The sequence below is a fragment of the Myotis daubentonii genome, chromosome 1 (assembly GCF_963259705.1).
Source record: "Myotis daubentonii chromosome 1, mMyoDau2.1, whole genome shotgun sequence".
Lineage (NCBI taxonomy): Eukaryota > Metazoa > Chordata > Mammalia > Chiroptera > Vespertilionidae > Myotis > Myotis daubentonii.
Window position 1 is genome coordinate 33,281,076 of NC_081840.1, and position 14,449 is coordinate 33,295,524.

Below are 14,449 nucleotides of genomic sequence, written 5' to 3' on the forward strand. Positions count from 1 at the left end.
TGATTGCAAATTGAATTTGTATGACTGGTGCCAGTGTTTTTACTGTTAAAGTTAATATTGTTATTCTCAAAAAGCTTTTAAAACGGTTAGCATGAGTAGTCTTCAAAAAGCACTTCCTTAAAGAAACCGGGAGCGCCTCTGAGAGGTTCCCCAGCCCTCCACTTCGGGATCCTCCCGGCTGCCAGAGCACCCGCTTCCGGGTGGTAAAGCGCTCGGTTCCGCTTGGCCCGGAGGAAGCAGTGACTGGCGTAGTCTCGCGGGACTTGGATCTGGCTCTTCAGCTCCTCCGCCGGGGCCCAGCGGGCAGTTCCGGGTTGGCGTCTGCCTTCGCGTGCCGGGCGTTCGATTCTGAGTGGATTCTGGGACCCGGGAAAGGAAGGGAGTGGACGTTCGGTCCCCAGGGGCCGGTGAGGTGGATGGGAAAGGGAGCTGTGTGTGGCAGTTATTTCCCCGCCGGTGGCTGTGAGGTTGGGAAGCTGGCGGGCCCTGTCTCCAGAAAACAGCGGGAGGTCGCGTTCTAGGGGCTTCTAGAAACTTCCAGGCGCGTGCCGGCCTCCGCCACAGGGCGGCCGAAACAGGGCGGCCGAAGCCGTCGGCGCCGCCGCGTGGGCGGAGCGTGGGGCGGACTCAGGTGAAGGGAAACACGCTGTTCCTGCCACAGAGCACGGAAGGGCGGCTCCGGAAGCGGGTTAGGAGGCTCCGGAACCTGGGTGGGTTAGGAGGGGGCGAAGCGCGCCTCGGGCATGTTTCGTAGGCGTGTTTCGTTAGTTAGCCGATGTAGCGGTCCGGGAGACCCCCGCCTTCTGCGTCCTTGGCGGTCCATTCTAAGCGCACAGTGGCTGTAGTTTGGTCAGGGGCTTTCCTTAGCCATCTTGCTACTCCTAGAAGGACACATTCGGAAAGGGCATATTCAGAGATATTTATTTCATAGGGCATGTTCTTTTGAGAGCTCTGGGTGTCTGTGGGCTCCAGAACATTCAGACAAGCACCTATAAACAAGTGTGAGGCTCCCCCGGGAAGTCTGCCAGGCAACAGCGTTCAGCAAGTATTGGGCGAGGTGCCCACGAGGTCTCTGCCCAGCGCTGAGCTGAATGGGTCTCTGCCCTCCCCGGTTCTTGCTCCATCCACATTTTCCTGTAATACTGCTATGTTAACAAATGTCTTACTGAATATGTGCTGTTTTGCATAGGACTTCAGAAAATACTTCCTGATAATTTTTTTTTTTCCTTAAACACAGTATCCAAGATGAATGACAGCCTATTTGTCAGTTTGGACAGACTTTTGCTAGAATTTGGTAGGTATGAAATAAAAATAAAGAATTATGGAATTATTTGTATGATCACTTGCTATTTTAACAATGAAGTGAAGTCACAAAAGAATTATTTATTTTAGTTTTTCAGTATGAGCAAGATATAAGTACTAAAGAAGATATGATTCGACGAATTAATAGTAAGTAGTTTTGCATGATAAAAATGTCTTAGTTTTTAATTTCTTATGGCATGCAAGGTAATATGCGGTTGCCTTGCTTAGGGTAACTTACAGTTGGCATTATAACTTCTGTGCCAGTTCTATTGAGTGCCTAATAATGTCCTATTCTGTATTCAGTATTTAATTTGTGTAGAGAATTTTGCTTTAAGCTGAAATGACCATCTAAGTGCAATTGAAAGTAATATTTTTCTCAAATAACACAGGTTATTTCAAACATTTGAGTGAGTCAGGGGCCAGGATTGATGGATGCCATATTTTTCAGGGATGATAATACTGAAAATAATATTAAGAGTGAGATGGTAAAGCAAATTACATAAATACAGTACTTTAAGATTCTACAGAAAAACTATGAAAATAAAATAGAACCATTAATTTCTTAATAGTTCTGAAAAGGTAGAATTTAGTTGTCTTTTCTGCAACAGAATACAGGCTATTAAAATTTTATTTTAGTCTTTTTAAGAAACTATATTTTACTTTTATCTGTTTTAGTCACTATTAAAAAGAAATGAGTTGAAGGTGCATTTAATAATTAATTGACATGGAATTGAATCGAAATTTCACATTTGTCAAAACTTATGTTAGTATCATATATGAGTAAACATTTACATGAACTCATGGCTTCATTAGATACCATTGGTCTTAGATATCACTCTAACCTTCTTACAATAAAAAAGGATGTTTATCTTTCTCTTCAATCCCAAACACAAATCCTTAGCTTATGGGTCTAGGTAGGAGCAAGCCTGGCTTTGGTTCTGTGCTTTTCAGTATAGGGCCCTTCCCATCTCATTTTTGCTCCATTCTCTGGCTATCTTCCTTTTAGGTAAATTGCCAAACTCTTTTTTTCTATTGTATTTGTTTACTTTAATTTTATGCTTTTTACCTTAAGAAAATAAATATTTTCTTTTTTTTTTCCAGAAAGCGTTGAAGATATTAAACAAAATAAAGTAATAATTTGTAAGATACAGGAAACTATAAATACAACAGATGAGGAAATTGGTTATTACTGTAAACATAGTAAGGAAATCAAAGACAACTGTAGTAAGTGAGTATTTGAAAGAAAAGAACTTTGAGTAATTGTCACTAGATTCTTTTATTCAAGGTTTCTGAGTTTAGAAACTGCTGTTTTATAATAGTATTTTATATTAGCACAATGATGAATTAAGTCTTAAATTGCCTTGTAAGAAGGGATCACAGGAAGTTCAAAAAAAAAAAGTGCTACAAGATCTCTAATTCAGATCCAATTAGTCTAAATACTGAATTTTGAATAATCTAGATTCAGTATATAAAATTACTATTACATAAGTAAATTTGAAATAATTTACATCTTTGAATTTTCAAGATTGTATTTTTGTGTAGTAGAATCTAGCCTAAAATTAGTAGCTTTCCAAAATAAAAGTATTCAATATGTTAAGAATTATTTCAATATGGCATCAGGTTTTAGATTCTAGTACTTAAATCCATTGTAAGATATAACCATTTTGAAATAAAGAATTGTTAATGTGACTTTATTGTATATACAAATACTTAAAAATAGAATGTTAGAGAGGAGAACCAACATGGCAAGGGTAAACACTAGTACTCATCGCCTCCTATAGCCACATATAAATTACAACGAAAATACAGAACAACAGTCATTCAGAACCATCTTTAACGGCTGACTGAATGGAAGTCCTACAACTAGAACAAAAAAGAAAACACATTAATACCAGTAGGAAGGGTGGAGGCATGGAACGTGCTGGTCCAACACCTAGGTGTGGCATTTTTTTAATCAGGAGGGTTATCTCCAAGGCTTCTCGTGAGAAGAAGGGGGGCTCAGACCCACACCCGACCCCTAGCCCAGGGTTCCAGAGCTGGGAAGAGAAGTCCCTGTAACTTTGTGCTGTAAAAACCAGTGGGGATGTGGCTGAGTGACACAGAGGCTGTTGGAGTCCCGGGTGTTCTCTTAAAGGGCCTGTGCACAAACTTACATGATCCCGCTTCCTCTGAGCTTCAGAACCAGGTGGAAGCTTTGGGGGAATCCAGGACATATGGGGAAGAACTGGACTGTCTGGCATTGGGGCAGGAACTAGGGGCTGCTTTCTCTCAGACAGGGCTGCTCACAGGGGTCATTGTTCCTGTGCTGGGCCCTCCCCTGTTGCAGAGCTAACTGGCAGCCATAACTGAGTTTCCATGAGCATGGCTCACACTGTTCACTCTACTCTGGTAATTCCCTGAGACCCCACCCCATCTAATTTTCAGCCCCATCCAAGCTGTTTGCAGCTGCTTTTCCATATGAATGGCCTGTTCTGGGTCAGTGTTCAGACTTTGCTAAAATCTCTTAAACAAGCAGCAGCTGGCATCAGCATGCTCCAAACCTACCAATAAAAGGCCCAAGAGCCAGCACTAGCACCAGCCTGCCTTGCTTCATAGCTGGGCATTACCTAGGCTCTTGCCCAACACAAGTAGAGCCATTTGCAGGTCATGGTAGCTCCTGATGGATGGCCCCAGGCAATGGCTGACTTTGTACCTCCTGGGTGGCTCCAGAGCCAGTGCACTGATGGACAGCTTCAGACCATACCAGATTACCACTGTACACATTCACAAGTGATACATTCAAGGGACAGATTCAGTGAGCACCAAAGCTCCACAGAAACAAATCCTTCTCCATAGGGGTATCTCTTGCACAGAAGCTCTTCCATTGTAGACGCTGCTGGTCCTCATAGCCAATTGGCCTAGAGGTCAATTCCTCCCAGGGACGCCAACAGCAATCAAAGCTCAACTACAACAAGACTGCATACAGCCCACACAGGGGCACACCTAGAGTGCCCAGCTCAGGTGACTGGGGAGGCTTAGCCACTGGGCCCCATAGGACACCTAATACACAAGGTCACTCTGCCAATTCCAGGAGATGTAACAGCTCTACAAAACACATAGAAACAAACACGGGGAAGCAGCCAAAATGCAGAGACTGCTGAATACAGAGTTCAAAATAATGATACAGAGTTCAAAATTATGGTTGAACTCTGGTTATTCAGGGACCTTAATGAGATTTTCAAGGGACTTGGTGAGACTTCAAGGATTGTAGTGAGAATTTCAAAGATATGAAAAAGGACCTTTCAGAGATCTTAATGAGATTTTCAAGGGTCTTGGTGAGACTTCAAGGATCGTAGTGAGAATTTCAAAGATATGAAAAAGGACCAGTCAGAAATTAAGCATACACTAACTGAAATAAGAAATAATTTACAGGGATTCAACAGGAGAGTAGAGGATTTCAAGAATCAATGATTTGGAATATGAGGAAGCAAAAAACACCCCATCAGAAGAGTGAAAATAAATAAATAAATAAATAAATAAATAAATAAATAAATAAATAAATAAAATCCAAAAATATGAAGGTAGTATAAGGACCCTCTGGGACAACTTCAAGAGTACCAACATTCACATGATGGGGGTGCCAGAGGAGAAGAGAGGGAGCAAGATATTGAAAACCTATTTGAAGAATTAATGACAGAAAACTTCCCCTACCCAGTGGAAAGAAATAGACTTACAAGTCTAGGAAGCATAGAGAGTCCCAAAGAAGAGGACCCCAAAGAGACCCACACCAAGCCACATCAAAATTAAAATGCTAAGGGCTAAAGACAAAGAATCTTAAAAGCAGCAAAAGAAAAGTAGTTAGTTACCTACCAAGGAGCACCCATATGACTATCAGCTGATTTCTCAACAGAAACTTTGCAGGCCAGAAGGGAGTGGCAAGAAATATTCAAAGTGATGAATAGCAAGGATCTACAACCAAGATTACCCAGCAAAGCTCTCATTTAGAATTGAGGATCAGATAAAGAGCTTCACAGACAAGAAAAAGCTAAAGGAGTTCATCACCAAACCAGTATTACATGAAATGTTGAAGGGTATTCTTTAAGAGAAAGAAGGAGAAGAAAATGTGAACAATAAAATGGCAATAAATACATATCTATCAACAACTGAATCTAAAAATTAAATGAACAAGAAATCTAATGAACAGAATAAACTGATGAACAAAATAGAATCAGAAGCATGGAAACATGGATCAGACTGACGAAACTCAGAGGGAAGGATGATTGGGGGATGGGAAGAGATTAACCAAAGATTTTATATGCATACTAGAGGCCTGATGCATGAAATTTGTGCAAGGAGTTTGGCCCTCGCAGCCCCAGCTTTGTCTGGAAGGTTTTTTGGCTGTCTGGTCTAATTAACATATTACACTTTTACTATTATAGATATATTGCCTATGGACACAGGCAATAGGGTGGCGAAGTCCTGGGGCAGGGTGGGAACTGGGTGGAGGGGGGAAATGCAGGGGACATCTGTAATACTCTCAACAATAAAGATTTTTAAAATATATGAAAAAAATAAAATGTGTTAAGTTTTTTGTATTTAATTTTATGTGGATCATTGTCTACATTAAGTATTATATCTTAGATTCATCTTTGTTTTAAAATATTTTGTTATTCAAAATTTTAATAAGCCTTTTTGGTTTTTACCTCATTACTTTTTTAAAAAAATTCATAGTTATTCTTGACATTGAGCCTGAAACCTGGTCATGGCCCTGACTGGGAATCGAACAGTGATCTCTTGGTTCATGGGTCAGTGATCAAACTACTGAGCAACACTGGCTGGGCCGTTTCAGACCTTTTTAATAAGTTTTCAATATTATTACATACTAGAGGCCTGGTGCATGAAATTCATGCACTTGGGGGGGGCGGTCCCCTCAGCCCGGCCTGTGCCCTCTCGTAGTCAGGGAGCCCTTGGGGGATGTCTGACTGACGGCTTAGGCCCGCTCCCCGCCTAAGCTGTCAGTCGGACATCCTTAGTGCTGCCGCAGAGGTGAGCCAGGCTTCTGGCTGAGCGGTGCTCTCCCTGTGGGAGCACACTGACCACCAGGGGGCAGCTCCTGTGTTGAGCATCTGCCCCCTGGTGATCAGTGCGTGTCATAGTGACTGGTCATTCCGCCATTTGGTCTATTTGCATATTAGCCTTTTATTATATAGGATACTGCATGCACATCTATCTACATATCTTTTTTTACAAAGATGGAAGTATACCATATTTATTCTTCAACTTTTTTTTTAAATTTTAACAATATGTAATGTAAATGATATTATATATGTAATGATTATTTATAGGCTTCATTTTTTTTATCAGCTCCATAGTATTTTTTAGTATTGATGTATCCTAAGTTATTTAACCATTCTTCTATTAATAGACATTTAGGTTGTTTTCAGTTTTTTTGTATTATAAGCAACATGTCCAGGTATCCTTTCACATTTATAGGCCTAATGCTATAGGATAAACTTCTAGAAGTGAAATTGTTAAATCAAAGAGTATGCATGCACATTTAAACATTTGATAGATAATGTCAAAATGCTCTTCAGAAAGATTATACTAATTTTATACTCCCACCAACAAGGTATGAGAGTTTCTATTTCCTCAAAACCTTGCCAGAACAGGAATTAGTACTGTTTAAGTTTTTTGGATATCTGATCTATAAAAACTATATCTTGTTGAACTTTAAAAAAATTTTTTTTGATTTAGGTTTTATTGTAATGGGTTTTACCAGTGGTTTCCATCAACTAACTGCAATGGGTACTGGGAAAGAACTGATAGTTTTGCCTGAGAACCTGCTGTATTCAAGATGTATTGTACTTTATACAATTTCATCTCTGCTGGGTTCTGAGGACTGTTAGTAGGATCTGTTGAGTTTAATGCCATGACCACTTCTAGTTTATGATGTCAGCATGCTGGTTTAGAAATTTAAATGTTAAAGATGAATTCATATTAGTGCTAGAAAAAAATATGGATGACAACATAATCTTTGAGAGAAAAAAACTTTTCCAAATATGTCACCAAAAGTAGAAATCACCTAGGAAATGGATAAGTATGACTACATGCAGATTAAAAAGAAAGACACACTAAATTGATACAAAAGGCAAAAGGAAGCAATTTATTGAAACAATAATATTAGTTATTTTTTCAGTGTTGAAACTATATGGATGATATTCTGTGCTTCCAAAGTGGGCATTTATACTTTTTGAATCTGAAAAAATAAAAAAGATTAGAAAGAAGAGCTAGAGAAAATATTTGAACAATACTTAGAATGGAGGCTGCCATGATATATGCTAATTTTATTTTATTTTATTTTTTTTTTTTAAACATATTTTATTGATTTTTTACAGAGAGGAAGGGAGAGAGATAGAGAGTTAGAAACATCGATGAGAGAGAAACATCGACTAGCTGCCTCCTGCACATCTCCTACCGGGGACATGCCCGCAACCCAGGTACATGCCCTTGACCGGAATCGAACCTGGGACCTTTCAGTCCGCAGGCCGACGCTCTATCCACTGAGCCAAACCGGTTTTGGCGCTATATATATATATATATGCTAATTTTAGATTTTTCACATTGGTAACACTTTTTGAGTCATGTAATAAAAATGTATAAGATGAATATTTATTTTACTATTACCATCTGATTTTATAATTCATTTATAATTCATTTTGGTCTAGTTTCTTTTTTAGTTCAGGAGGGTGTAACAACCTGGCTTTTTAAGTTTCAAAGGAGAAAAAATCTCTCTTTAGGCCTTATCCTAGCTCTTTGAATGCTTACTCCAAAAGAATTTCTTAGCCAAGACCTTAGAAGTATGATGAGAAAGAAAACCGGATGTTGCAGTGTTGCAGAGGATATTCTAGAAATGCCATAGCAATATGTACACAGTCAAGTCATGTTACAATTGCTGCTTCCCTAGTTACGATTCCAAAATGGGTTTTATGTAAAAACTAGAGGCCCTGTACATGAAATTTGTGAACTCGAGGGTGGGAGCGTCCCTCAGCCTGGCCTGTGCCTTCTTGCATTCTGGGAGCCCCGTGATCGATGGCCCCGCAGTGGGAGGCCCTGCCCACCCGCCACAGCACCGCCTGGCCAGGTAGCCTTGGCATCCCTCTGTGGGACGATCATGGGGCGATGGCAGGCCCCCCCCACCCCCCCCACTAATCGCATTGCACCTGCCTTGGCTGGCCTGGTGCCAGTGCATGTCATAGCATGGTCGTCTGGAAGGTCAGCCAGACGGTGGTTCTGCTGTTCAGTCAGTCAATTTGCATATTATGCTTTTATTATTATAGCTTAACAGATAATGATATTTGAGCATATGTATGATTGCATGAAGGATGGTAGTGATGATGGGAGATGGTACTATTTTTCTTGATGTAAGCTTGTTTTCTCCAGGAAGGGAAAAATTTGTTTATTTTTAAATGGTTGCATTCATTTTCATTATCTCTAACAATTCATTTATCATTCTGAGATGCTAATTATAATATTTTTTTCCTTAGCTGGAAGCCAACATGTGATGTTTTTCATAAATATGAAGACTATATGAAGGACCAATTTACTATTTATCAGGAAACAATTGAAAAAGACAAGTACAGTATATAAATGCTTTTATTTTGTTAAACCTCATCTGAGGGTATTTTTTCCATTGATTTTTAGAGTGGAAGGGAGGGAAGGGGGCAAGGGGGAGAGAGAAAGAGAGAGAGAGACAGGGGGAAAAAAAAAGAAAAACATCTATGTGAGAGAGACACATTGAGTGGTAGCCTCCCACACATGCCCTGACTGGGGCGGGGGTCAAAACTGCAACCCAAGTATGTGCCCATGACTGGGAGTAGAAACTGAGGTCCTTTGGTAAACAGGCTGATGCTCTAACCACTGACCTACACCAGCCAGAGCAAGTACCTATATTTAAGTTTATCAATCCTGTAAGTATTAATAGGATATGCTTTGTAAGAATGCAGAAATTTTGTACAGTGGGGGGGGCGGGTAGTTTTTTGTTTTGTTTTTATTTAACTTTATTTTCATTGTTTATATTATTATAGATGTCTCCATTTTTCCCATCTTTGTCCACCTTCACCTAGTCCTCACTTCTCCTTCCCTCTGGTCAAGTAAAGCCATGTTTTGGACTCTTGGGGTACCATTAAAGGCCTACCTATTTGTTATATAGCTCTATCAAACCCTGGATTTGTTTACATATGTCCTTAAATAGAAACTATCAATAGCAATTGCTGTAGCAGAGTGCTTCAATTAATAGTGCTTCAGTTATGACTACATTGTTATAAGCAAGCATCTGGGAGACTAGTTAGCTGTAGATTTAGTTTATGAAAAATTTGGAATACAGGTTTTACCCGCAACCCAAAAATAGAGCATTCTTATGAAGTCCTTCATAAGCTGAAATGGCGTTAAGTGAAGAAGCAGTTACCATCAATTTATATGGAAACATTTTTGAGCATTTCTGGACCTAAAAATAATCTATTAAATCATACCAAATAACACATAAAACCAAATAACATTAACATTATAGTAAAAGCAGAAATGCACAAAGTAAATTGAGATAAAGCACAGCTGTTCACAGGCACAGTTCAAGGTTATGGTGGCTTGATAATGAGATGCTGAGTATAGTTCCCAGGGAAGGAACTTGGTAGTGCCAGTCTCACTGCTGATATTGCAATGCCCTTCATATTAAAAGAAGGTAGAGACTGAAGGTATAGATTTGATCTTCATTGGCTTTTGAAATCATGAAAATAGATGAGATAGCCCAGAAAAATGTATAGAGCAAAAATAAGAGAAAGGTAGAATACATGATCATTCAAGGAAAAGGCAGAGGGTGGAATTAGTAAAGGAGACTGTTACTTTGTCATTTATAGACCATGCTTTCACCCAAAAAGCATTTGAGATACTTTGTATAAATAGTACCACAGTGTTAAAACTAAATATAAAAGTCAAGGCTACAGAGAACTAAGGATAATATAGAAAAATGAAGCCTTTGATCAGGATAGAAATTCATACTACATGGTTTTGCATATTTGTTAGATATAGACATAAATTAGGCTTTGAAATTCCTAGTAGTAGCCAAGACATTATGGAAATGTGATCTGTTTGGAATTCAGAGTAATCATTTTAAAAACAAAAAACAGTTCAATTGCTTAGGATAAGTAGAGGTTTTTCCTGGTAATAAGAATTGAGAGAAATTTCTCCTCTTGGTTCTCATAAAGGGGAAATTATGCAATGTGATAATCAGTATCTTCAATGTTCTCCCCAAAATAAAATATATATTATTGCTTCTGATAACATCTCTCAATGCAAGCCTTGGTTATAAAAGTTATTAAAATGATTCTATGAGGGGCTAATGAAAACCAGTACAAACATGGACTTTTTTGATCTTGTTTGTTGTGGATTACTTCTTTTAGCTCTCCATAGCTTTAACAAATAACAGTTTTTCTTTCTTAAACCAGCCACATGGGTTGATTGAGTTGATGAGTCAATACCAGGCATCTATAAAAAGGATAGGGTCTATTTGTTGGTATCATGGGTAATGAAAGAAGTAAAGGCACCAGCTCCTTGTTTTTCCTAATCTCCCATCCCTGTCCCAGGCATTCACAAAGACTAGTATAGTTGGCAACAGATAAGATAGTAATGACTCTTCTTGAATCATGACTTGGCTATGCTGGGCTCTCTCAGAGTTCCTATACAGAGTATGTTAGAAGAGTGGGCAGGAATATGTAATATGAATAGGACAGATGTGGTATGCTAATCTCATCAGGAACTGGTATCTCAGACTCAGTTTTCTTACAGGTATTTTCCCTAAATTAGCACCTAATTAGCAAATATGCATTTAGAGGAATAGGATCAACTGCTTTATCTGGTTAAAAGGGAACAGAGTTTGGTAATATTAAGAAATTAAAACATTCTCAAGATTCAGACCTGCTAGTGCAAGGCTGTTAGCCCTACTTTTCTTCTCACTATACAAGCAGTTTATGAATACTTGTTCTTCTTTACTCCTGTGCTGAAGTGAGATAACCATTATTGTATTTTAAAATAATTTCCCCATATAGTATGGCTTAATTTATAAAATTTACAAAATTTTGAGGAACATGAAGATTATATATTTTTAGAACCTTTTCTATGAGTATTAATTCTTGAAGCTAAGTATTTTATAAGAATTTGGGTAAAAAGAGTATAATGAATATTTTAGGCTTTGTGGGCTATACAGTCTCTGTTGTAACTACTGAACTCGGCTGTTGTGGTGCAAGAGCAACTTTAGACAATATAGAAATGAATGACTATTCCAATAAAACTTGGTTGATGAACATTACAGTTTGAATTTCACATAACATTTTTAAATCTTTTTTTGGTTAATGGATATTTTTCCACTGATTTTTAGAGAGAGTGGAAGGGAGGGGGAGAGACACAGAGAGAGAAACATTGATGTGAGAGAGACAATGATTGGCTGCCTGCTATATGAGCCCCAACCAGGATGGGGATTGAGCCTGCAACTGAGGTACCTGCCCTTGACTGGAATCGATTCTGGGACCCTTCAGTTTATGGGTTGATGCTCTATCCACTGAGCCAAACAGGCTAGGGTTGAATTTCATACAACTTTAATGTGTCATGAAATATTATTATACTTTTTATTTTCTTCAATCATTTAAAAATGTTAAAAAAAAACATTTTTAGCTAATAGGTCATACAAAAACAGGAGGCAGGTTAGATTTGCCCCATAGGTCATAGTCACTGACCCCCTACTGTAGAGCAAGCAAAGGTCAAATGAGAAGGAAGAGTTAATATCATTTTGCAAGAATTAACTGTCTCACTCAAGACTTGTACCTAAATAGATGACCACCCACTTCTACCTGAGTTGGAATGGAGTTCCAAACAGTGCTGAAATTTTCTTTCTAAAATAGTTTTGAAGTATACCAGAATGGTTGTGAAACCAGAGTTCTAACACATAGAACATGACTTTTTGTAATCATTTTGGCTTAGATAATTGAAGAAGATTTAAAAGCCGTAGTTGTAGAAGTAGCTGAATTGGGGAGAATAGAGACTCAGAACTCAGGGAGAATAGAAATTCAAGAAGTGATCAAAAGAACCAGGTTGTACCCTGGCCAGTGTAGCTCAGTTAGTTGGGTGTCATCCCATGCACCAAAAGGTTGCCAGTTCGATTCCCAGTCAGGGCACATGCCTGGTTTCAGGCTCAATCCCTGGTGCGGGGGGTGGTGGTGGGGGGGGGGGGAGAATGCAGGAAGCAGCCCATATATGTTTTGCTCTCACATCATTTCTCTCTCCCCCCTCTCTTTTCCTCTTTCTCTAAAAAAGTTAATCAAAAATATATTTTTAAAAAGAGCCAGGTTCTGTAATGTCAGTTGGAGAGCTAAAAAGAGATCACTGAGTTCAACAAATTAGCTCATTGGTGACCTTGGGAAGGGTAGTTTCATCAGAATGGTGAGAATGGAAGTAGAAGTGGATTAAGGAGTGAATAACTCAGGTAGTGAAGAAAAAGTATAAGAGTTGGAAAGTGTGATAGAGTTAAGGAAAATCTGAAGGACAAACGGTATTTAGGGAAGCAGGGATAAGTAGGTATTAGACTTGCCTTTTATGCTTAATTTAGTAGACTTTAACAAGTGATAGTTTTAAAATATACTCTGTGATGATGACATCATTTTTAAAAATTTTAACAGAAAAATGTACCATGGTTATATATGTCAGTATAAAGATGTTTTGAAGCAATACCAACTAAAATACTCAGAAGCACCTCTTTCACGTGAATATTATGAGAAGAAAAAAGAACATGAAGAAGTTCAAAACAGAGTGTTGGCATGTACTGAACAACTAAAAATGAATGAAACTATTTTTATGGAATTTCTAGGTATTAACATTTTTATTGTATATTGTTTTAATAGTGCCATCTTTATAATGAAAATAATAACTCAATCTAAAATACAACTTTGTTTTTCAGTGCCTGCTCCTTTTCCATCACTTACTAAATGGACATTACATATGTATCCACAATAGTATTTCTACTTAGAATTTTTATTAGATAAGTATTATTTCTGCATTTTAATTGTTGTGTTTCTTTGGTGAGAATCACATGGGTTTGTTTTTGGTTTAATTCAAAAATTTTAGAGTTTACTTTAAAGTTCATCTGGGATTAATTTTCATATATGTGCATGTGATTAGAAGAGGGAATTTTAATGAGAATGAAGTGCTATATGTATCTGGCTTTATGTGGTATGTCTTAGAAACCAAACCAATGAAAAAGTCATCTTGCTCTGTCTTACCAAAGAAAGAATTCCAATTAAGTAGTTGATTCTAACTTGTTAGGATGGAAAGCGGTCAGGAGGTGGAGTCACATTCATTCATTCACCTATAGAAATTCATTAGGTATCTGCCTTGTGCCAGACAGTGCTCAAGAAGATACAGAACTTTCTTGCAAGGAGCTTTTAGTAGGGAGAGAGATGAGTAGGCAAATAGTTTGATACAGTGGCATTGTCTTAGAGTCTTAAGTAATTCTTAATTGGTCTAAGTCTCATTTGTTTGTCAAGATCTTGCCTGGTGATGAATATGGAACTTTAATCCTCTTCCAACCTCCACAATCCTTCATATGCTTTCCTATCAGATTATAACTCCACTGTTAGTACTAAGTCTTCTTTATCCCTGTACTCTACCTTTCTTCATTCTGCTTCATCCTTCATTACCCTTTTATTCCTTTGCTGCTTGCTCTCTCCGTGTTTGGGTTTTAGCTTTTTGGTTGTTCTTGGTTGTTCATCTGCTGCCCATTTATGTTTTAACTTCTCAATAGGAAAGGGCAGAGGTTAGTAGATGCAGAAGGTACAGCAGTAGGGAGTTGGATGTAGGAGGGATGAGATATATGAATGCATGGCAAACAAGAAGAGGTATTACAGGTAGGGAGATGATTTAGATGTCTATACCTTAAAATTTAAATTGATACTTTTGATAATGGCATAGCATTATAAATAATGTTCATCTGAAATTTTATGTTCATGCAAGTCGTATTTTAAGGCAGAATAGAAAAGGCCTGACAGATTTTCTATGGAGTTTTTGTTTACTGTCCTATTAGTATTTATTTTTAAATTCTCCTAAATGAATTTTAGAGTAACTTAGGGAA

General features: G+C 38.3%; 1 protein-coding gene across 1 annotated transcript in view; it reads left to right on the plus strand.

Moving 5' to 3' along the window:
• The first annotated feature begins 319 nt into the window (after nucleotides 1–319).
• The window catches only part of C1H14orf39 (chromosome 1 C14orf39 homolog), a 41,113-nt gene continuing 26,983 nt past the window's right edge, over nucleotides 320–14,449 (plus strand). Inside the window, exons 1-7 of the mRNA XM_059666835.1 lie at nucleotides 320–407; nucleotides 1,238–1,294; nucleotides 1,393–1,449; nucleotides 2,404–2,530; nucleotides 8,826–8,915; nucleotides 13,002–13,189; nucleotides 13,280–13,322. Of these exons, the coding sequence (XP_059522818.1) occupies nucleotides 1,246–1,294; nucleotides 1,393–1,449; nucleotides 2,404–2,530; nucleotides 8,826–8,915; nucleotides 13,002–13,189; nucleotides 13,280–13,322 (554 nt within the window). The 5' untranslated portion in view covers nucleotides 320–407; nucleotides 1,238–1,245. The remainder of the gene's footprint in view (nucleotides 408–1,237; nucleotides 1,295–1,392; nucleotides 1,450–2,403; nucleotides 2,531–8,825; nucleotides 8,916–13,001; nucleotides 13,190–13,279; nucleotides 13,323–14,449) is intronic.